General features: G+C 41.9%; 1 protein-coding gene across 17 annotated transcripts in view; it reads left to right on the forward strand.

Annotated features, from left to right (window-relative positions):
- Positions 1 to 22,435, forward strand: part of KIF1A (kinesin family member 1A) — a 113,944-nt gene that overhangs the window by 21,898 nt on the left and 69,611 nt on the right. For 9 of the 17 annotated variants that reach the window (XM_044450045.1, XM_044450029.1, XM_044450006.1 and 6 more), the window contains exons 2-12: positions 252 to 328; positions 1,450 to 1,629; positions 3,353 to 3,418; positions 5,000 to 5,178; positions 8,475 to 8,586; positions 9,509 to 9,586; positions 13,140 to 13,205; positions 14,301 to 14,318; positions 14,885 to 14,960; positions 15,993 to 16,071; positions 18,451 to 18,593. In XM_044450045.1, coding sequence (XP_044305980.1) covers positions 252 to 328; positions 1,450 to 1,629; positions 3,353 to 3,418; positions 5,000 to 5,178; positions 8,475 to 8,586; positions 9,509 to 9,586; positions 13,140 to 13,205; positions 14,301 to 14,318; positions 14,885 to 14,960; positions 15,993 to 16,071; positions 18,451 to 18,593 — 1,074 coding nt within the window. Of the gene's footprint in view, positions 1 to 251; positions 329 to 1,449; positions 1,630 to 3,352; positions 3,419 to 4,999; positions 5,179 to 8,474; positions 8,587 to 9,508; positions 9,587 to 13,139; positions 13,206 to 14,300; positions 14,319 to 14,884; positions 14,961 to 15,992; positions 16,072 to 18,450; positions 18,594 to 19,880; positions 19,908 to 22,435 lie in introns of all 17 variants that reach the window. The other 8 variants (XM_044449985.1, XM_044450035.1, XM_044450039.1 and 5 more) reach the window with 1 other exon arrangement.

Below are 22,435 nucleotides of genomic sequence, written 5' to 3' on the forward strand. Positions count from 1 at the left end.
AACCCATATTTCAACAACAACTCACATTCAACCCATACTCTATTATCATGTTGGGTTATCATGTTGTCTGAACCTAGTCATGGAGTGTGAACTTCCTAGTATCAATCACTGGTGGAATGTGTGTTCCAAATTGGTGGACTGAATGGTTTCATGTATTTGGGTGCTTCAAGGAAACAGTCTCATTATTGTAACATGGAACTGCTGGCTTCTGAATGCTGATGTCATATCATGTTTTCCCTTGTTTCTCCTAGCTATCATTAATCCAAAACAGCCCAAGGAGACACCCAAAAGTTTCAGCTTTGACTATTCCTATTGGTCTCACACAACAGTAAGTAGACAGATGGCCATGAATGGCAATGCATTTGCTGTGGGTCCCTTTTCTTTGACTTAGCACTGGGTTTGAATTCTAAATCTTTAGTGAGATTTTCCCATATGTATATCTGGCTAAAAATAAAGCAAGGAAATTATTCAGTAAATGATTTGAAACGGGAAATAATTCTGAGGAATAATTACAAGCAATTCATGGGCAAATAGCTGGAAAATTGTGACTCAGCTGTTGTTATATATTTGGCCAGATGCATTTGTGGTTTTTGCACTCTGTGCAAAAGTTTGAAAAGTGTTGTTGAATACAGTATTACTTGAGGTGTTAGTTGAAATACCTTCAAAATATCAAACCCGCTATTTTACAACATTAGTCCAAATGAGTATAGACCAGCCTTTCCTAGGCTGGTGCTTTCCAGATGTTTTGCTCTTCAACTTGTGTAGTCCAAGACAAAATGACAAATGGTCAGGAATTTTGGCAGTCATAGTCCAAAAAGTTGCAAGTTGGAAAAGGCTGATCTAAGGGCATAAAAGAAAAGCTTTCATTCTTCAGCACTGAGCACATCCAGAATGGCTAGCTGGCTCTAGTCTTCTCCTACAACTCAGCTGGGCACTGATAATGGATACAGCCAGATCTTTTAATAACATGAGAACGAAGCTAAGTGTTAGGGAACTGCTTTCCTGGATGATAGTCTGGAGAATAACTATTTTCTTTGGTGCCTTAGCTGCAATTACTGTCTTCAGTCTGTAATCTCCCAGCCATGCTCAAGTTGTTATACCTTGATGTATGATGTTTCAGAAAAGCTTATTAAATTTGTTCTTCACCTGCTGAAAAGGTGCCATAGCTTGCAAAGTACTTGTTTCCCACTTTCATGAGTCTGATTCACACATGCAACTGCAGCAAAAGGACAATTCTATTCCATCCACTCACTAAAATTTAGCCCTGTCTGGCTTTTTATTTTGCTTCAAGGGTTACTCAGAAGTAGCAGGTGAGGAAAAATATTCTGATCAGGTGATGCTCTGATGTGAAGTTGCAGTACGTAATGCAATGGAAAGGCAGACATGTTTTGTGTCCTGATTTGTTCCTGGTCACCCACACGGTGATCCCTGTTTTCTTTCTTTTGATAGCCTGAAGACATCAACTATGCCTCTCAGAAGCAAGTATACCGGGACATTGGAGAAGAGATGCTTCAGCATGCTTTTGAAGGTTATAATGTCTGCATCTTTGCTTATGGCCAGACTGGAGCTGGCAAGTCGTACACTATGATGGGCAAACAAGAGAAGGACCAGCAAGGAATAATCCCCCAGGTAAACATGGGAAGGGTATGCAGCTGGAAGAAAAGTAGGCCAGGAAAAGCATGCTTATGATGTAAAAGAAGGTGCAAGTTAGGGGTGAGTTACTACAAGGAGAGAGGCAGATGAGAAGCCACCGTGGCTTCTGGGCAGAAGGGGAGGATGTAGCACCACCTAGTGGAAGGTGACAACTTTAAACACCAGGTGATGGAAAGGCAGAGAGAATTTATCCAACGTGATCAAAATACCCAGAAAAAGCAGAGGTGATGTGAAGAGAATGTCTGACCCCCACAAAAATGCTGCATGGACAAGAAGGCCTGTGGGTTAATGTAACTCACAAAATGGAACTGGCTCTTCCTTTATGATTAGTAATTGGCTGTATGTATGTGTTCTAGTGGAACTTCATCTCAGGAAGCCAATTTATTTATTTATTTATTAGATTTATATCCCGCCTTTTTTTAGCGCTAAATTTCTGCAGCACCTTTTAAACCAAGTATTAATGGCTTCAAGTCAACTGATGTCACACATTGGAATGATGTATCCCTCATCCTGTGGGATTGTAAGGATTATTTGCAGGATGGTCATGTGTCCTGATTCACAGAGAGCAGTCCTCTGTGTGAAGAGCTGTCAGGAGGATGTCCTCCATTTGAAGGTGTCCAGTTTAAAGTTCAAGGCCCATAAGAAGGTACAGCAGGAGCCTTGAAGCTGCTCACCAGGAGTGATTATTTGGACAGCAGCCTGAGCAGGCACACAGAGTGAGAAGTATTATAGCAATTGTTTCTGAATTTGCACCTATACATACCAACCAGCAGATTTTATGCATATCTGTGCTGTCTTCTGACTTCTCTCTTGGTGATGCATAGTTTCCTTTAGTTGATGTGGAAGTAGCCACTCTGGTGACTTCAAGTAATGGATATGAAGCAGAAAAAGTACAGAACATACAAATAAATGCTATTTACTAAGGAGTAATCAACAGTGCCATTGCCTAAGGCTGCTATTCTGGGTCTTTCCCCAGATCCTGGAGAAACAGGACATAATGTTTGAGAGACTGAACTGCTTAGCCATTGATCAGAACACCATCCTCACTTCGATAAATAGGCTGACAGCTTACGTAGCTGTGTGTTTCTACCAATGCCCAGAAGTAGCATCACTGGGGGGGCAACAATTGCCTGTGGGTGGATCCAGTACTGGAAGTGGGGCCAGTTGGTTGGAAGGTCAGGGATGCAGAGTAGGAGAGAAGAAACGGGAAGAGGCTGCTGGTTTGCTCTATAAAGAAAGCCAGGACACCATGGGAGGAGAGCTAAAGTAAGGGTAGGTGGGTAGAGACTTAGGGCTTAGAGGCCCGGGTTGCCCTTGGGTTAAAGTGAAGACATCTCTCTGCCCTGTGATGAAGAGGCCAGAGTAATACCATTGCCCAACAGCCCTGACTGCAGAGGAGAGAAGAGAGAGCCCAGAGAGGGCAACAGCAGGTGGGAACTCAGGTTCACTAGCTGAACAAGCAGGGTTTTCAAGCCTGTGACCTGTACCAGAACATTTACCGGAGGTTCCAGAATGATCTTTCATTCATTAGAGGGTTAGAACATGCAGAGCTATGTTAGTTGCATCCCAGGGACACAGATCCTCTCATTCAGCAACAGAAATCTTTGTAGCTGCCAGACGGTTGGGGTGGATCCTAAATCAATGGAACTATTGTCACAGATACGCATAACTCTTTCTCTTTCCTTCTTATGCTATACAGCTGTGTGAGGATCTCTTCTCTCGAATCAATGACACAACAAATGACAACATGTCATACTCAGTGGAGGTACAAAGTGTTACTTAGCCATATTGTTTGTACAGTTTCCTGGGGGACAAGAGAAAATTTATGATGTGGTCATTGGATGTGCATGCAAGTATAATCTAATTCTGGAAATGCAGAGCTGTTGGAAAATGTGTCAGCCAAAATGTTCCAGAATATTGTGTTACTAAAATATAGTATTGACTTTAGATTTGCCTAACAGATGTATTACAAATGATTAAGCTAAATTTGACCAAGTAGATTAATGAGAGAGCACAGGCTATAGACAGATACGCACCTTCAAAGTTAAACTTGTAGGATAAGATGAGTATCCTATTTCAGACTGCTTATGTGTTATGCGGGATTTTTGACAGGGGCATCTGTTTTCATATGGGGGAGGCTGTCTTTTAAATAAACCAGAATTTTGACAGCCCCTGACTCCAAGCAAAGAGGACAGAGTGCATTTTTCCATCTTCTTGAGTCTTGGGAATGGATGAAAAAGCTGGGGGCACTGAGACCTCTCAGAAGAACTCAAAAAACTCTAGGATCCCAGTGCCAAGAAGGGATAAATCATTCCACTCCAGTTTTGCTAGCAAAGCTCAGACACATCTTTTCTCTAAACTTGACAGCTTGCATTTTCACACACTTTCAAGTCAAAACAAAGTGAAGAAAAAGATTTCTGGGTCAGTGTCTGTAGTTGGTACCTGGACATTGACAGCAGGTACTCTCCTGGACATTACCTAAGTGAGAGTTCCCATTTTCACCCCAGTGACACCCCCCCCCCAGTGTGATTCTTGGGCCATTTGGAGGAGCTGTCTATAGCTGTCAAAAAAGAGATTGTGAAATTGATCTCCAAGGAGGGGAATAAAGAGGGGAAGCCCTATTGCATTGTGCGGGGGCAATAAGCCAACAATAGTCACCAACCCCATGCTGCTTGGGCAATAGTGGGGTGGCTGGCCCTGACTGAGACCTTGGCAAGAGTTATTTACTGAACTTATGAAGCAGCTCACTTGCCATCATCCACAACCCACACTAGGGATGATTGTCTGGGTCTGGATGGCATATCCACTAACCATAGATAAAACAAACCCTGCTTCTAAACCATGGTTTCTCAATGGGTTGTTGGAAGCAGTCATGGTTTGGGCCACCCAACAGCCAACCATGGCTCACTGCCTATGGTGCATTGTCATGCCCTGCTAAGCATAAGTGTAATGTACAGAAAATTTGGCAATTAGTAGAAGACTGGGAGAACCATCATGTTCATGCTTACTTGGACGTACATCCCACTGTATTCGGTGAGCTTTACTGCCAGGTAAGTATTCAAAGGATAGCAACTGGAAATGCTTAACTATTTTGCTAAATTCGTTTCATTTGTTTATAGACTTTCTTTGTGGGGTCATTCCAAATATCTTTCTCAATTCATTCTTGGAAAATGCTATGTTGTAGGTAACTTCTTTGATGTCATTGGAGTTTTTGTTTTATTTTGGAAAAAAATGCAATATTATGTTTATCAGTCCATGTCTATAAGATCCTATGCTACTGCTGATGTCCAAATGCAGGTTTTTAAAAAATGTGTAATTCTTATAGTCTGCACCTTGTGTGTCACAGGTGAGCTATATGGAAATATATTGTGAACGTGTACGTGACCTTCTTAATCCCAAGAACAAAGGAAACTTGAGGGTGAGAGAGCACCCACTGCTTGGACCATATGTTGAAGATCTCTCAAAACTAGCTGTCACATCCTATAATGACATCCAGGATCTAATGGACTCGGGGAACAAAGCCAGGTAAAACAGAACTATTCTATTCTTTCATGGAGCCATGGATCTAGTTGTTATTCCAAATTTGTTCTTGTTTTATGTGATAAGAGACAGAGGTTGGCCATGAGGGCAGTTTGATGATATTAAGCTACCTAAGATGAAACTCAAATACTTGGGCCACCTAACGAGAAGGAAGGACTCACTGGAGAAGACCCTAATGCTGGGAACAATTGAAGGCAAAAGAAGAAGGGGACGGCAGAGAATTAGGTGGCTAGATGGAGTCACTAAAGCAGTTGGTGTGAGCTCAATTGGACTCCAGAGGATGGTAGAGTACAGGAAGGCCTGGAGGAATGTTGTTTGTGGGGTCGCGATGGGTCAGACATGACTTTGCGACTAACAACAACAACAAGAAGCTAGGCATCTACAGAACTATAGCAGATGTTGAGCCCAACATCACTCAAGACTGGAATGACCAGAGCCAGTGTGGTGTAGTGGTTAAGGGCATGGGACTGGGACTCAGACAATCCGGGTTCTGGTCCCCCTTCAGCCATGGAGCCAACTGGGTGACTTTGGGCCAGTCACAGACTATCAACCTAGCCTACCTCACAGGGTTGTTGTTGTGGGGATAAGATGGAGGAGGAGAATGATGTAAGCTGCCTTGAGCCCTTTGTAGGAAAAAGGCAGGATATAAATTGCAATATAAATAAATAAAATATAAAATATACAGTTACTAGTGGTTTCAAGATAATGCTTCCAGGTAGACCCAGGATCCAGATGGCCTTTGGTGCAAGTGGACTTGCAGATTAGTGGCAGTCACTTTAAAACCTATAGCAGGTAAGGAGAAGGGAGGTGAATGTGGAGTTTAGAAACAGGTCTATGGCTGGCTGAGAGCACCAGATCGGGGAAAGCTGACTTTGATTACCCATTGCCAGCCTGGAATCTTTTCTTTTCAGCCTTGCTTCCCAAGTAAGGATTCTGAGATTCTACAGACTGGATTTGTTTAGTATTAACTGTTTGAGTTATTACTATACAAAGCCATTACTTGGATAAATCTATTGCTTTGAACCTGGACTCTGGCGAAAGGGATTCTAAAATCCAACAAATTGCTTATGTCATGCTTACTGGCCTGTCTGTGTATCAGTGCCTGTTTGGTCCTAATAAGGCAAAGTGGAATAACCAGGTAGTAATGTCATGTAGAAATCCTAACTTAAAATTTCAATACAGCTGTGAAAAGCACAGAATGACTTTCTGAGAGCTGACCATTGAGAAGATTACCAGATGGCATTCATCAGAAAAACATTTAAAGACCTAAGGATTACCCCCAGCCTGCCAAATGGCCTCCCTGAAGCTTGGAAAAAGTAAATCAAAACCATGCAGTATTTTAAGGAACAGGAGGGAAAGGAAAGGGGGGATATTTCATGCAAGTTAGCACAGGATGGCTTACTATCTACATTACCAGTATTGGACTGGTCAGTAGCTCTTACAGAGACCCTGCAAGAGCCCAGCATTTCAAGATCCTCGATGGAACTGGCTTCAGAGCTGGCCCTTGCAGAATGTTTGCCTGCTATTGAGGGAGTGCAGCCAGTGGATAAGGATGAGCCAGTGGGTGGAGTGAACTCAGTAACAGAATTTACTCAGAGACACCACTTTGTGCTTTCTTCTAATATCACACTCTTGAAACAGAAAACAGTCTCTGCTTGAACAGAGGAATCAGAGGAAGGTAATTTCAAGACTGAACAATAGTTTTATTTGGTTTGTGGAGATCTATCTCTTATTAAAAATTTCCTCTCAGAAAGTAATGAACTATTAACAACATTGGTGGAGGGCTATAAATCCCAAGAGAGGTATGATGGGACTAAGGGGTAAAAAGCATTGCTCAAGTCAAGACAACCAAGAAATCTAAATAAAACACACACACCTCTGCCAGTCCTGAGATACATATTAAAGATGCTGACAAAACAGTTCATAAGAAAGTAAAAATTAGAAGAAATATAAAAAATATCAAAACATAAGAACGTGGAAGAAGGTGGTCCATTGCTGTCAAAATCAAAACCTTTAAAAAAAATTAATACTTAGCCCTGTGATTGCTGGTGGCCTTTTTATATTATTGTTTTAATCTTTTAATTGTTTTAATAGGTTTTAATATGTTGTTATTTATATGTGAATTTAATGTGTTGTTTTAATATGCTTAATATGCTGTTGTAAGCCGCCTAGGAAAGCCTTTTGGCAGTTATAGGCGGCATATAAATAGGTGCACAAATAAATATGTACATAAGCTCTTGTAATAAGAAACAACTTTGGAATAAAAGCAGTCTTATTTCTGAACCATCTTACTGATCCATGTAGCTTACACCCATGCTTATGTAAGTTCTGATGTAAGCAAGATTGACTGAGTGGCACCCGGCTCCCTAGGAAATGCCTGAATGATCAGATGGTCAAAACACAAGGTCTATGAAAGGTGTAAAGCCCAATTTCATGATGAAAAGTGTTTCTCCTTCCAAATGAGAAGAGATCAACATTTGGCCTTGTTTGCAATTTGAACAGATTCATACAATGATGCAACAGGTAGCTTCCCAGGTATACCAGTTGCATGATAGGCTTTGTATATGTGGAAGACCTGGCCCATTAATTATTGGAATACGGATTATGTATCAGCTACAGGGAGCACTACCTCTATCAGTTTTTTGACTATATAAGAAACTGAGCAGCTGAGAGCAAGCTGAACTTTTTCTTACAGGGCTCGAATCAGTGGCTCTGAGGATTGAACTCATTGCGATTAAGTCAGCCAGTTTAAGGAAAAGAGAGAAGGGGGGAAATCCTGATTAAACAAGCTATTAACAGTTACATGTAATAACGTTTCCCTTAAATACTTATGTAGGGTATTAATAGGCTTACAAGACCTTTTTATTATTAAAAGGTGAGTTTTTAGTCCTTCTCTCTTTTAAATAATCTTAATATTTCATTATAGTCTCTCATTTTAGACTTTCATGTGTTAGTATATCACTGGGGTGACCAGGCTACAAGTGCGCATCCACAGGCACCAACAGCAGTGAGCAGCAAGCCACAAAATATTCTCAAAGAGCCACTAACTCTCAAGTCTTGGTTTGGCCAATTCTAGTATATTACTATAAAGTTTATGCACCTACTGTCTGTCCTTAATGTGTGATTATTGTATTTGAAAGTGTCTGTAGACTTATTCAATAAATTTGGATTGACTGACTTAGTTTTTATAGAAAAGCTTTCTGATAGCACTGGATTTTCTTTGCTGGGCCTAATGAGATACAGCAGTTGGTTAACTCCTCTGCACTATTCTTGCTTAAAAGGACGGTGGCTGCCACCAATATGAATGAAACCAGCAGCCGTTCACATGCAGTCTTCAATATTATCTTCACTCAGAAACGACACGATGCGGAGACTGACATCACCACGGAGAAGGTAGGTAAGAAAGATGAGCAGAAGCTAGAAGCCCCGCCAGCAGCACTAGGGACAAGGATGCCACATTCCCTGGCATCATCTCAGTTGATCTTACTGCCCATCCATGACTAAGTCTCTGACCTCAGCTGTCTGTTTAGCTAAATGGATGAACATTGACTCAGTGGAATGAAGCGCAAAATGCATCATTGTACAGAAAAGAGCTTTAAAGAGGAGAAGAATAGCTTAGAAGATTACTCAGAAGAACTTGATATTATTTCATCTTCCTTACATATCAATAGATAATCTATCCTTTGCACCTCTTTTGGATTTGATGTGCATTGAGGACATTTAGATAAAGGAATAGAGGCTGCAATGTATGGAGAGCAAGACATTTCCAGCACATTTTATTTCCTCCTTTGCTTCCTTCCATATATTTATAGGCTACCTCCTTCCTAGGAGGCTTACAATGCAAAACATACTATAGCAAATTTGTTATTACAGACAATACTAAAAGTATCAGCTGAAGATGCAAGAGCATGATCAGACCCCTGCTGCATCATATCAGATGTCCACATTCCAAGACTGTGTCCTTGCTGGGAACAATAAGAGAGGGCCCCTTGCTTTGTGGGTTTCCGAGAGGAATCTGGTCAGTCATTCTAGGAAAGAGGACATAAATCTAGCATCCTGTTTCCTAGACCAACCAAATGCCTCTGTTCAGTTGTCATGGCAAACAAGTGTGGAATGAGTCCAACACTTTCACCTGAACAACGTATTTGCTGCCAAAATGTATATTCCTGAAGCTCTCTGGGCAGGTGATATTATGTACCTCATAACAGCTGAGAGGCAGAGAATTTATTGTTGTTGTTATTGTTCCTGCTGCTGCCCCAGAGAAATGTGAAAGTTACCTTGGACAACATGTTTCTAAGCAGTTTTCCCATTTCAGGTCAGCAAAATCAGTTTGGTGGACCTTGCAGGGAGTGAACGGGCTGACTCTACTGGAGCAAAAGGAACAAGACTTAAGGTAAGAGAAGAAAGCAAATTAAGACATTAGGCATCAACACATCTCTGAGAGGGGCTTAATATACCGAGAACTTCATCAACTGAGTGATATAAAAATGAAATAATAAATAAATATGACTCTGTTGTATACAGGATTGGGCACTCTGAGGCATGACATTATGACCTAGTATCATCTCAAACAGAGCACACTTGTGGGTTTTGATCATTTCTCAACCTCTCTTTCACCTGGGCTAGTAGAAGACCCTTGTAGTTGTAAAGAGATTGATACTTCCAGAACCCTAACCCCAAGTTGAAGCTTAACCCTAATTTACTAAGTCCAGATACTCCCCATGCATTTGGTGGAGTGCAGCAGAGGTCACCAGCTCCTGGTTTTTGTGAATGGTTTGACTTCATTGCCTCACCTGGGTTAGTTTTGGACTCCTAGAGCTTCAGGCAGGCTAAAGTTTTCCTAACCTTAAGCCAAACTCTTTCGTTACCATATGGAGCATTGCAGCAAAGACAGCAGACCCTTGTTTTTTTGTTGATGGATTAACATATCAGCCTCCTTCAAGCTCATACTGGAGTGTTAGAACAGCAATGGGACTGAAATTTCCTGAATCATAACCCTATATGGAAGGTTATTCTTAGTTTTGCCATGGCCATGGGTCTCCCATATATTTGGAGAACTGGGGAAAGGCAGCTCACTCCTGGTTTTTGTATATGTCTTGACTTCTCTCCTTCATCTGAGCAACTTTGGAACAGTAGGACTGCAGGGTGGTTCATACTCGCCTAACCATGACCCTGACCTGAAGCTTATCCCTGGTTCACCAAAATCCATGCATTCCTCATCCATTGGAACAGTACAGCAATGTGCAATCTTTGTTTTTCTTGATGGCTTTTTTATTTATTTAAAACATTTTTATGCTGCCCGCATTGGAACAAAGCCTCGGGGCGGCTCACAACAAGAACAAAATATACAAATATAACAAATTATACAATAAAAATATTAAAACCCAGTGCATCTCGGCTTAAAAGATTTAAAATCCTATAAATAACCAATAAATTAACAATTAAAATAAGTTTTAAATAAAAAGGTCTTAGCCTGGCGCCGAAAAACAAATAATGACGGTGCCAGGCGGACCTCTCTGGGGAGCGCATTCCATAGATGGGGCGCCACCACAGAGAACTTGACTTCTTTGCCCCAGCTGAGCCAGTATGGTACCCAATAGACCTGAAGGGTGATTGATATTTTTGTAAGCCTAACATTAACAAGTAGTTTAACTCTAGTTTTCCCAAGGCCATCTACTCCCCATACATTTGGAACACTGCAGCAAAGGCAGTGCACTCTTGGTTTTCCGGATGGCTAGAAATACCTGCCTTCCTGAGCTAGTTCTGAAGCAGTAGAGATTCAGAATGACTAACACCTTCTGAGCCCAACCCTAACCTGAAGCTAGGCTGACCAGGGCTCCATACTCTGTACCCATTTGGAACAGTACAAGCAAAGGCAGCAAATTCTTCATTTATCTACGTAGTTCAACATCTCTGCCTCCCTGGAGGTAGTTCCAGATCCCAACCCTGAGGACTGATATTTTCTCAAACCAAACCCTAACTGGAAACATCACCTAAATCTTTCCAAAGCCATGTAGCCCCACCACACTTTTCAAAAAGTGCAGCAAGTACAGTACGCTCTTGGTTTTTCTTCATGGCTTGACTTTCCTGCTGTCCCTGAGCTACTTCAAGAGTACTAAAGTGGCAGGGGAATTAAGTATTTCAGAACCCTAACCCTACCCTAAAGCTTCATCCTAGGGTTACCATAGCCATATAATCCCAATCCATTTGGAGACTTGCAGGAAAGGGATCCACATTTTGGTTTTCATGCTTGACTTGACTTCTCTGCCTCCCTGCAGCTAGTTATGGGCATCTAGAGGTACAGGGAGACTGATATTTTATGACCCCTAACCCTACACTCAGGCTAAACCTAAAGTTTTCTAAGGAACAGTTCTCTCCATTCATTAGCAGTTGTGGAGAAAAAGCATCAATCACTTGGTTTTTCCTCATGGCTTGACTTCCTTGCCTCTCCTGATGTAGCCCTGGACTCCTAGAGCTTCAGAGAAAGTAATAATTTTGGAAGCCTAACCCTAAGCTGAAGCTTTACCCCAGGATTCTCATGGCTATATACCCCCCTTGCATTTGGAAAAGTGCAGGAAAGGCATCATCATCTTGTGTGGATGGCTCAAATTCTCTGCCTCTCCTGAGCTTGTTCTGGACCTCCAGTCTTGCAGAGATTTTCATATTTTTCTAACTTTAATCCTAACCCAAATTTCAACATCAGATTGACCCAAGTGTATTCCCCACACTTCGAGATGTTCCACAAAGAAAGCAGACCCATGCTTTTTGTTTATTTCTTGACTTTTCTGCCACTGTGGGGCTTGTTCTGGACCTGCAGAGCTGCCAGGGGAGTGATATTTTCCTAACCCCAAGCAGAAGTTTAACCCTAGGTTTATCAAGGGCATATACTATCACTTGTAGTAGTGCAGTGATGCCAGCCAACTCATCATTTTTTCTGTTTTCTCAACTTCTTTGCCTCCCCTGACCTATTTCTGGAGCCATAGATCTTCAGAAAGACCTTTCATTTCACAGACTGTAACCCTAATGTGAATATTAGCCCTAAGTATACCAAGGCCATGTACTCCCCATCAGTTTACATGATCTGAGGTAGTTTCGGGGTCTTAGACCCATACAGAGAGTGAAACTTTCTTGAGCCTAATCCTAATGGAAGTTTAACCATACATTTACTGTGGTCATGTACTCTGTCCATTTGAAGAAGTTCCTAAAATAATTCTCACTAGAATTTTTTTTGATGGCTCCATTTCTCTGTTTCATCTGGTCTAGTTCTAGAGTCCCAGACCTGTAGAGGAACTAATAATTTTCTAACTCTCACCTTCATGCTATTCTGAAGCTGAACTCCATCCTTAACTGCCCTAACCCTAACTTCTATCCCATGTATTTGCATAACTTCAGCATAGGCAGCACACTTGGGTTTTCATGGAAAGCTCCCTGTTTCTCCTCACTAGGGCTGGTTCACAGGCCCTAGGGCTGTACAAAAAATGATAGTGTCTGACTGATAACCCAAACCCCACCTGAAACTTAATTGAACCTTTACACCTATGCACACTTCTCATGAATTTGCAAAGCTTTGGCAAAGTTAGCACAGCAGGTTTTGTTTTTGTTTTTTTTGAAAGTTTGCTTTTTCTGCCTGACCTGAGCTCATTGCAGGCCCTTAGACCTGCACAGGGACTGATATTTTCCCAACCATAAGCCTATTCTGATGCTAACATGAACCTTAATGGTGCCATATACTCCCTATGCATTTGGTATAGTTCAGTAATGTCAGTGCTGCATTGCTTTTTAGGATGGCTTGTTTCTTCTGCCTGGTAGAAGATATGCACAGGGAGAGTAGTTCTGAAATCTCTTTATTGTGCTGAACAGAATGCATAGCACTGCTAAAATGATTTCTTTGTGCAAATTCTGTGCTGGAATTAGCTGTTCTAAGTGAAATTGTTTCATTCTCACAGGAGGGAGCAAATATCAATAAATCGCTAACCACCCTGGGGAAGGTGATTTCTGCTTTGGCTGAGATGGTAAGGCTTCCATTAATATTGGGGCTGCAGTGGGATTGTATTGGGAAAGTTTCTTCTGTGCAGAGTTTTCTCCTGCCTATAGATTCTATAGGGCTTCACGAGGCTCAATCATTTGGCCTCTGGAAAAGATGTCAGATAAGCATTTGCTTTCTTAGCAGCATCCAAATGTCATGGAGCTGCTATGGATCAAATATGTGGCATGATAAATATCCTGTGTTTCATAACAGTGGAACAGAAAATGTTCATCAGGTTCACTGTACTATTAATTTAAGATAGTAGATTGCCAAAAAAATTGGGAAATCCCAGATGAAATCTCATGATAACATGTTTTATAAGAGGCAAATCAAAACAGGACAAAAACATTTGAAGTACCAGATAGGTATATTAAGTTTTTGCATTTTTAAAGATGGTGTTTTTGTCTGAAAGCATGTTCACTCTTAAGCATAATAAATGTAAATAGCTTGAGCTCTGGAAGTTTTGAACACATGATCTTAGTAAACTGGACCTTACTAGAAGAAATGGTTCATCTGATGGCCATTCACTGTCATATTTCATAAGAGCACACAGAAGAAATGGTTTCTTATACATTAGGGTAATGAGACCATACTCCAATCAACCAACCTGCTAGGGAGCAGCCTTCACCAGCATGCTGACATCTAATATTTTGGAGGACAACTTTCAGCATGCCTGACCATTCATGGTCTAGCCAAGAAAGACCCTGAAGCACTTCCCACTACAAGTGCTGGGTCCTGCCATCCTAAAGGGGCAGCCTTTGGCAACTTCTGTGAATTGTGGCAGCTGAACTGGGCAATCTTTCCCAGAGCCATCCTTCTAGTTAGGAATCTGCAGTGCACAGAGCTAAATGCTGTTCTAGCCATCTACCACACCAAAATGCTATTGTGAACATTGCCTCAGAATTGTGGTTGAATGTTCTTCATTTAGGAATTTGAAATTATATCTGGGTTGTGGGAAGTCAGAATGCTGTCCTATATTCTTCTCTCAGTCCATTCTTAGACCCAATCATTCTTTCCTTTAAATCCATTTTGATCATAAATTATAATGAAACTCTAATGGATATCTTTTGTTTGTTTTCAGGATTCAGGACCAAATAAGGTAAATGCTTGTGTTTGGGATATGGTGGTAGTACAGAATGTTGTTTAATTTTGAAATATTATAAAGTTTCAAAGCATGTGATTGGGCAAAACTGTAGTTACAAACACAATATACGTATTAGCTAGTTCATCCAGGGAAGCTGGTTCTGCTACTATTGAAATTATACTGAGTATAAGCTGATGTTCTCCTGAGCTGTGAAATCACTTGTTTCCCGGTTCTTCTGCATTTATCTTGGCTCATAGTACATCCTGTCTCTAGAAAGGTGCAGCACTGATTGTACTTTTGTACAAGTAATCCAGTTTAGAGCAGGAAATTCATGCCATCATCCTAGGCAGCATTTTGTATTTTCTCTGAAGATCCTTTATATTTGTTATTTGAAATGTATTTACAATATTATGAGATACTTTCTTAATGAGATATCTGTTATAAAAATTACCATCTAAGCCGTTTGTTATCCTGGATATATATAGGGCTTAATTCAATGTGTTACTTATCCTTCATGAATCTGCATATACTTCCAGAATCAGTGGTGTCTGTTCCACTTTCGTGTTCTTTCCTTCCTGTAGAATAAGAAAAAGAAAAAGACAGACTTTATTCCTTACCGGGACTCTGTACTTACCTGGCTCCTTCGAGAAAATCTAGGTACTTCATTCTCATTGCATCATCCATGTTCTGTCCTTACTCTTACCAGATTTCTAGCCAGTGGTCCTCTAGTCTCTTCTGCTTCCCGGCCATTTATGGTGTCCCTAATAAACTCCCATTGCTGCTGAAGAGATGGATAACACTCCTGTAAATGGCAGGTTTGCCACTGATAGAGCATGCTTGCACCCTGCCTTTGCCTTGTACTCTGCAAGTCATAGTGTTGGATGTGGCTGTGGATCAGTTGTGGGATAACATGGTTTGCATTCAAAAGAGCTCAGGTTCAATCCTTGCCATCTCCAGGTAGGGCTGGAAAAGCTCTTGCCTGAAGCCCAGGAGAGCCACTGCCACTCAGTGTTGATTGTACTTTGACTCAATATAAAACCTCTTTCTATGTTCTTACTGTTTGGGTGAGTGTTGGGACTATAATGATGCTGTAGAGTTGAGTTTGAGTACATTGGTTGCCTAAATCTTATGTGCAAAATGGTACAGTAAACTCTAGCACGAAGGAACAGATAGATAGAAAGAGTTACAGCTGGTGTAAGATGTTGTGCTATTTGAAGCAAGACCATCCTTTTCTTCAAACCTCCATTTAGTGTGTTGTCCCACTGCTTTAGTGGCATGGGGGTGAGTTCAGCCATTCGTACCTCATTGTGAGGAGTCTGTCCTCACAACAGGGCATTGGGCCAAGAGAGTCATGTTAGCTGTAGCAGGAAAGTGGCTGATGGGGCTCTCCACAGATCTTTCCTTAGTGTGAGGTACTGGGTCTGGCATGAGTTCTGGAGAGTCCCACTGGCCAGCAGCTAGTACAGCCAGCCAGGGAAACACAACTGGTTATGGTGGTGCTGGTCAGTCCTCTGAGTAGTGGATATGGAGTTCGTGACCTGCTGCTCCTCACAATCTGCTGTCTGAGGCAAAGATTTTGCCTTGTTTCATGGGACAGCCAACCCTGGGAAGAGAGAGGAGCCTAAGAAGAGCTGTGGTATGTAATGTTGTCATAGTACGAGCCATTGTTGTCGTGTGTTCTCTGGGCAGGTGGCAACTCTCGGACTGCTATGGTAGCTGCTCTCAGTCCTGCTGATATCAACTACGATGAGACGCTCAGCACATTAAGGTAGGAGCTATGCAAGGATTCTCACACCCTGAAATAGGACATGGGCTAAAGGAGTGAGCCTTATCACATTAGGTTGGAATGTATCTTTATTTATAGAAATATTCTGGAAGGCTTTTTTTTTAATAAATTGGAGCTTTTCTAGCAATGGAGCTACTTAGGAATTACAAAGTGATTTTTAAAAATCTAGATCGTTTACATGGATGTTTATTCCACTGCATATTCATTTGGCAACAATTTCAGGTATTTTCACATAAAACAGTCAGCTTATATCTGCAGTTGACCGCTCGATTAACCTACAATAGTTACACAATAACAACAATGGTGAATGGCAGTCTAGAAAAGTACACAGATATATCTACATATGCTGAACAGATATAGTAAGGAGGAAAAACTTTCACATGAGCAAAATCACATTGTTAGTGCTATATAAAACTGCTAAATGGTCAGTGTAACTGAACTCAGTAAAATTATCCATGTATCCCTCTTTGAGACCTAGATTTTTCTCTTGCCTCTTTAATGACAGTGAAGTTGAGCTCCTTCCTGTGAAAGACACACAGTGTGCCGTGCAAATGCAGAACACACTGAAGTCCTGCAACCTCTCTGTATGTAGCACGGTCCTTGAGGGACCTCATTGTGCTGTCATCAGCCTGGCACTGCATAAGAGGAATGAGAATTATTTCTGTATAGTATTCTCCAATCCAGTTTGCTGGATTCAGAGGCTTTATCAATATTTTTGAGGAAGCCACATCTAGTCCAAAGGCAGGTGAACAAGAGGTATCAATCTGGTCCCCTATCCAATGGCCTCAAAGCCTGTCTTCTGCTTTAGTTTTGTATTTCTTGGCCTGGAAATATATTGGCAAACAATAGCACCCACCTCAGATATGGCTCTGAATGTTTTTCTTCTACTCAGCTTTTACTGGAATGGGGAGACAGGCAGGTGATAGGTGGAAGAGAAGGCTTCAAGAGGATGTTGTGAGAAAAATTGAATCTCAAAATGCTTGGCGTTGGGCTAGAATTTAAATATTTTCTGAGTTTGTGGGGAGCTATCTATCTATTAAATTCATATCCCACCTTTCTTCCTGCAAGGAACCCAAGGTGGCTTGTATAATCTTCCTCATCTCAATTTTGTCCTGACAACAAAATAGATTAGGTTGTGAAGTAAGGCTGGATCTCTGTGACTGGCTGAAAGTCACACAGTGAGCCTCATGGCTGAATGGAGAGTAGAACCTGGATCTTCCAAGGGCCAATTCAATACTCAAAGCACAACACCACCCTAGGTTTCATGCTGACCAGGGTGAATCACATCACTAGTTTTTACAGGTCACACTGCGTGGTAGGGGTCTTCAATGTGGTCCTTGTGGACACCTCTCTTGTCACTCACCAGGATCCCTGCCCGTTTTTGTCTTTGATTTTATTTCTTAAGATTTTTTAAATCACATTTTTAACTGGGAGGCTGGCATGCTGTAAGGTGAAATGCTGCCCTTCGTTATTTGAGTTTGTCAGAGTAATTTTGTGTTTTGGAGATCAGACCCTACCTCTGCCTTGTACCTGGGTTTTGGGGCAATTTATTTTTCTTTTAGTCTTATCAGTTTGCCTTATGGGAAAAGGATGCTTTGTGAATGGCTACATCCACCATCACAACCATTTTATGCATGGACAAGTTCCCATGGCAAACGTTTTGTGAGAGTGTTCATGACACTCTTTCAAGATCCCAAATGTGCCCACTAACCCAGAAAGGTTGAGGACCTCTGTGTAGGGATTGGAGCAGCCTCTGCAGTACAGCCTTTAAAGGTTGTTACCTCAGATTCTGAACCAGAACTGGGAGGGAGAGGTGGGATTGGAATGCTTTGCAGAAATGCCAAGGCCGAGTGACCCAGAGATGAGATAAGCACTCCCATAGAGAACCAGACAGTTTCAAGTTCTGTGAGAAACAGTTGAGCTTGCACAGAGCATGCAAGATGATCAAACATCTTTGGTTCAATTGCATGGCATCAGGTAAAAAGGGCAGACCAATCAGGAAGTATCAGACATTCTCCATGATAGGCCCATAGGCAACAAGAACCACCCAGAAGGTGGATACAGCTTCTTTTAGAAGACAGGAGATACAATCTAATTGGCATCAACTGCACATCATTAAACCACATTTCCTTAATAACCAGTATTTTAACTTAGTTTATACTTTTGGGGACTGACTTCTACAATGCTCTATTGTTTTACAAAGCCAGCCAGACTGGCCAGCTTTAACAACATACTTAGGAAGCCTTTTGACCTGATCTGCTTGGGGGCGAGTGGGGGAGGGAGGGGAAGGCTGGCACTAAGACCTGATTTATGGCATTTTCAGTAGCCCTTATTTAGCGAGAATACATCTTGTTCCCACAGGTATGCTGACCGTGCTAAGCAGATCAGGTGCAATGCCGTCATTAATGAGGATCCTAACAACAAGCTGATCAGAGAATTGAAGGATGAAGTGGCTCGCTTGAGAGACTTGCTCTATGCCCAGGGCCTGGGAGACATCATTGACAGTATGTTCACTTTCCATGCATTGGACTGGTGCTGGCATTTGCAGATGCCTTGCCTTTCTCCTTTAAATAGAATAAGTCTATCTTCCACGTAGTTTACTTTTCTGCTTGATAGGCCCACTGCCCTCCTCATCTGCTATGAACTAACCATAAGGAGGACATGCTAAGGACCAGATCATTTGTTCCAGCTGCCATGTGGAAGCTTTCTTTCCATGTGGTAAATCTGCAGAATGTACACTAGCTCCCCATAGGCTACTTATTTTTCTTTCACACTGCCATAGATTTCCAAGCGAAAGGTTTGTAGTCACATGGTGATCAATGCCTGGGCTATATGAAGCTGCTGCATGTGAAGTGCTCACTGTGTTGGCACAGCCATCAGCTGCAAGCACCTGTATAATGTAGAACAGAACCCTAAGGCAGCTCTGTCATTTGACCTCTCCCTGCTCCACCCTTTCTTTCCCTGTAGTCCCCCTTTTTGCCCATACATTTTTAGGTGTTTGCATCTAGATCCCCATGTTGATATTGAACTGTTCACTGGTCCAGCAGCAGGACCACTAGCATGTTTTGATTTTCCCAACATCTGACTTAGAGAATTGCCTCACTATATTATATTCCAGTGTGCAGTTCCTCAGCTCTGAACAAAGGAGGAAATGTTTGATTTGAGGGATATGCTGCACTTCAGGACTTTTCCGGTTCAGTATTTAATGGGGTAAACAATAGCAATTGTAGGTAGAGCCAAACATCTTTCTCCCAGGTGGTGCATTTGCGGTGGGATTCTTTTGCCCATGTCACACAAAAAGCAATGATTTGAGCTGGGCAGGATGTGATTCATCCCACGCAGAGCTTCCAATGTGAAAGTGAGGGAGGAGGCGGCTCCTTTTTTTGATTATCCCATAGTTCCTTATTGAATAATGGCCATGTTGTGGCTAGCAGCCAGCAGGGCTGCTCCCTTCTTACCAACCTAGCATTTTGTTAGTCCTTTAAAAAAAAAATATTTTGCCCTTCTGCCCTTATTTGCTAGCAGATTGTATGATTGCCTTTTGCACTACAGGAGTGCATACTTTCCCATTTAAAATGACAGAAAACCTGTCCTCTCTGACATGGACACAATTCCGAGTCTGCTTTCTGTGACAACAGGGTGTGTACTGTTACTAATAAAGCATGAGGAGATGCATACAGGGATTCTAGATGTGTGGAAAAGGCCCACAAGTGCTGTTTCTTATTCCTATAAGATGAACCTACTCTTGTTTTCTTTGTCTTTTTCCCCTACCCTTCTCCTATCTCTCATAGCCAATCCTGTTCCAGGAGGACCTAAATGTGTGTATTCCCCATTGCTGGTATTTTGTGTGCTTCACCGCTTCTTCTGACAGACTCAGTCACAGCAAAGGAACACTAGTGCAGCATAAGAAATGACCCCAGCAGCCCAATACACTTGAGGCAGACCATTACTGGGGACAGCCGGCTTTAATAGCTGCCTAGGGCACATATTGAGCCAAACCCCACATTTCTCCTAAATGCAAAGGGGACCACAGCAGGGGCATTAAGTGACAGAACCATATTATGAACCATAAACTGCTCTCAAGGTGCACAGAGTGGCAGTGAGGGGTTGGTTTCTTTAGCTGTGCACTCTCACTAGAAAAAAAAGTTCTTCTCCAAAAATGGCCTTTTCCCCCATGAAGATGTCCAGGCCTGAGACGGCCATGACTGGCCCCTCCCTTCATCTCCGTTAATGGAGAGGATGCATCCCACTCCCACCTAACCTTCATGAAGTGGCTGTAAAAAGATATTTTCTGAGCCTTGATTGACACATGCACCCACAGACCAGAAAAAGCCACAATCTGGAAATGTTCCGGGCCTCGTTGCCTTTGTTGGAGGCCCGGCAGCTCTTCATCTTAGCCGGCCCTTGTTTTTTACCATCTGGATATCCAGTGGCTCTTGCCATATTTCCCTCTCCTTTAAAATACTTTGTGTGGGTTTTGCTCTTGAGACGTCCTTTCTCTATGCTGTAACGGTGTTTCCTGCTGTGTGCGCTGCTGCTGTTGCTGCTTCATGCTGGGACTGGGTCTAATGAAATGTTCTGCCATGGGGAAGGAAACAGCCTACCCAGAAGCACTCAGATATCTGCTTCAGGCAACAGGCGCCCCAAACGTCCCTGATCGTCCTGTTTGACCCTCCTGTTGGGTGTACCCGTTAGGAATGCTGCTGGAAGAGCCCTTCTGCTGGCAGGGCTTGACAAAAGGATCTGGCTTTTGCTGGCATGCTAAAAGGCTCTGCAGCGTGTGCCTTGTGTGTGAGCATTTCAGCCTACGCTCTGGTTAAAGCACCCCTTGAAAGTGCAGTCAGGCAAGCAAGAGTTTTACAGGGTTTGTGTACTATGTTTCTCAGAGATTGCTCAGAATCCATGGACAAAAACCCAGCTAGGGTGACCTTAACCCTCTGCACTTAACCATTTTCCACCTTGTCCCTTTAATCTGCTGGGTATAGTTCAAGAAACTTTATTCTTTTATTAAATAATACAAATATTTAATCTATTTAGATATATGTTGAACTAGTCTTGTCCAATTTCACATGAATCAGGGCTGGCTAACAGTATTATTTGTTTTATGTTTGACAAGGTTTCAAGTGTTGCTAATTTAACAGTTAAGCCCTAGTCACAGATCTAGATTTCTGCTGTTCTTTCCATCCCCAAATTCAGTCAGGAAACAGTGAATGGATATCTACTCTCCCATTATTTACTACCCTGGAGCCCAAGTCCTACCTCTCCATGTTCCAAGAGTTTTAGAGGGTGAATGGTGGTGGAAGTGGAGACTAAACATTTGTTAGTTCTTCAGGGATTCTTAGAAGGTTGTCTTGAAATTGAAGATTTTATAATGGTGAAAGAGATTCTTGCTTGACAGGCTGTACTGGAATCTAGCCAGACTAGGAAGAGATGCTGAATATATAGCTGCAAAGGAAAGAACAAGATCCAAGCCTCATTTCTGGGCTTACAACTGTTTTGCAAGGTCAAGGCTTATCCATTCCTGCAAAATGGTTTACTAAGGAAACCATTCCTCAAATAATCATACATATATTTTAATCTATTTAGCTATATGAAATGTTGAACTAGGAATGTATTTTTTGTTACATTCAAAAGCACGCATAGGAAAGGACCTAGCAAGGAGATGTAGATTTTCTAAAATTCACAGGGTCTTCTGGAGTTCATGAATCTCAGATATATTGGACCTCTTTGATAGTATAAGTTTCATATCTTTGACTAGCATCTATTTCCCTTATCATTTAGAGGGGGAAAATGCAAATAGCAGTTGAAGTAGTGTCCAACTACCAGTCCATTTGGCTTCTGCATGTAGAATGTTGGAAAGGGAGAGAAATATCTTGTCCTTCATCTCAGGCCAAAAGAAACAAGCGGTCTCTGGCTAGTAGGAAAATGTAATGGCTAGGAGAAGCCCTGATCAAGAATGAAGAATATTCCAAAATTCGGGTTTCAGAGACTGTGCAGATATACAGCTTTTGCTTAGAACTCAGAATCTTCCCAGGTAGTGGCCCAGATTGTTGTGCCACCAGACAGACTATAACATCTTAACCAGACTTAGACAAATCTAAAAGGAAATGCCTTTGGGCATTCCTAATAGCCAACCTTCTGCATTGCTGCTTTCTCTGATATTTTGATCAAAGCATGAACTTCTAATGTCTATCTTAGACCATATTAGGAAGAAGCAGTTTCAAACAAAACTTCCAAACAGGACTTTTTTAACCAGCAACTTGGAATTTAAATACAGTTTTCTAAATTCAAGCTGTTATGCTGATTAATCCTGTACTGACACAATGCTAAAAGTTTTGCTGGAAAC

The sequence above is a fragment of the Varanus komodoensis genome, unplaced genomic scaffold, assembly GCF_004798865.1.
Source record: "Varanus komodoensis strain SLA01 unplaced genomic scaffold, ASM479886v1 scaffold1, whole genome shotgun sequence".
NCBI lineage: Eukaryota > Metazoa > Chordata > Lepidosauria > Squamata > Varanidae > Varanus > Varanus komodoensis.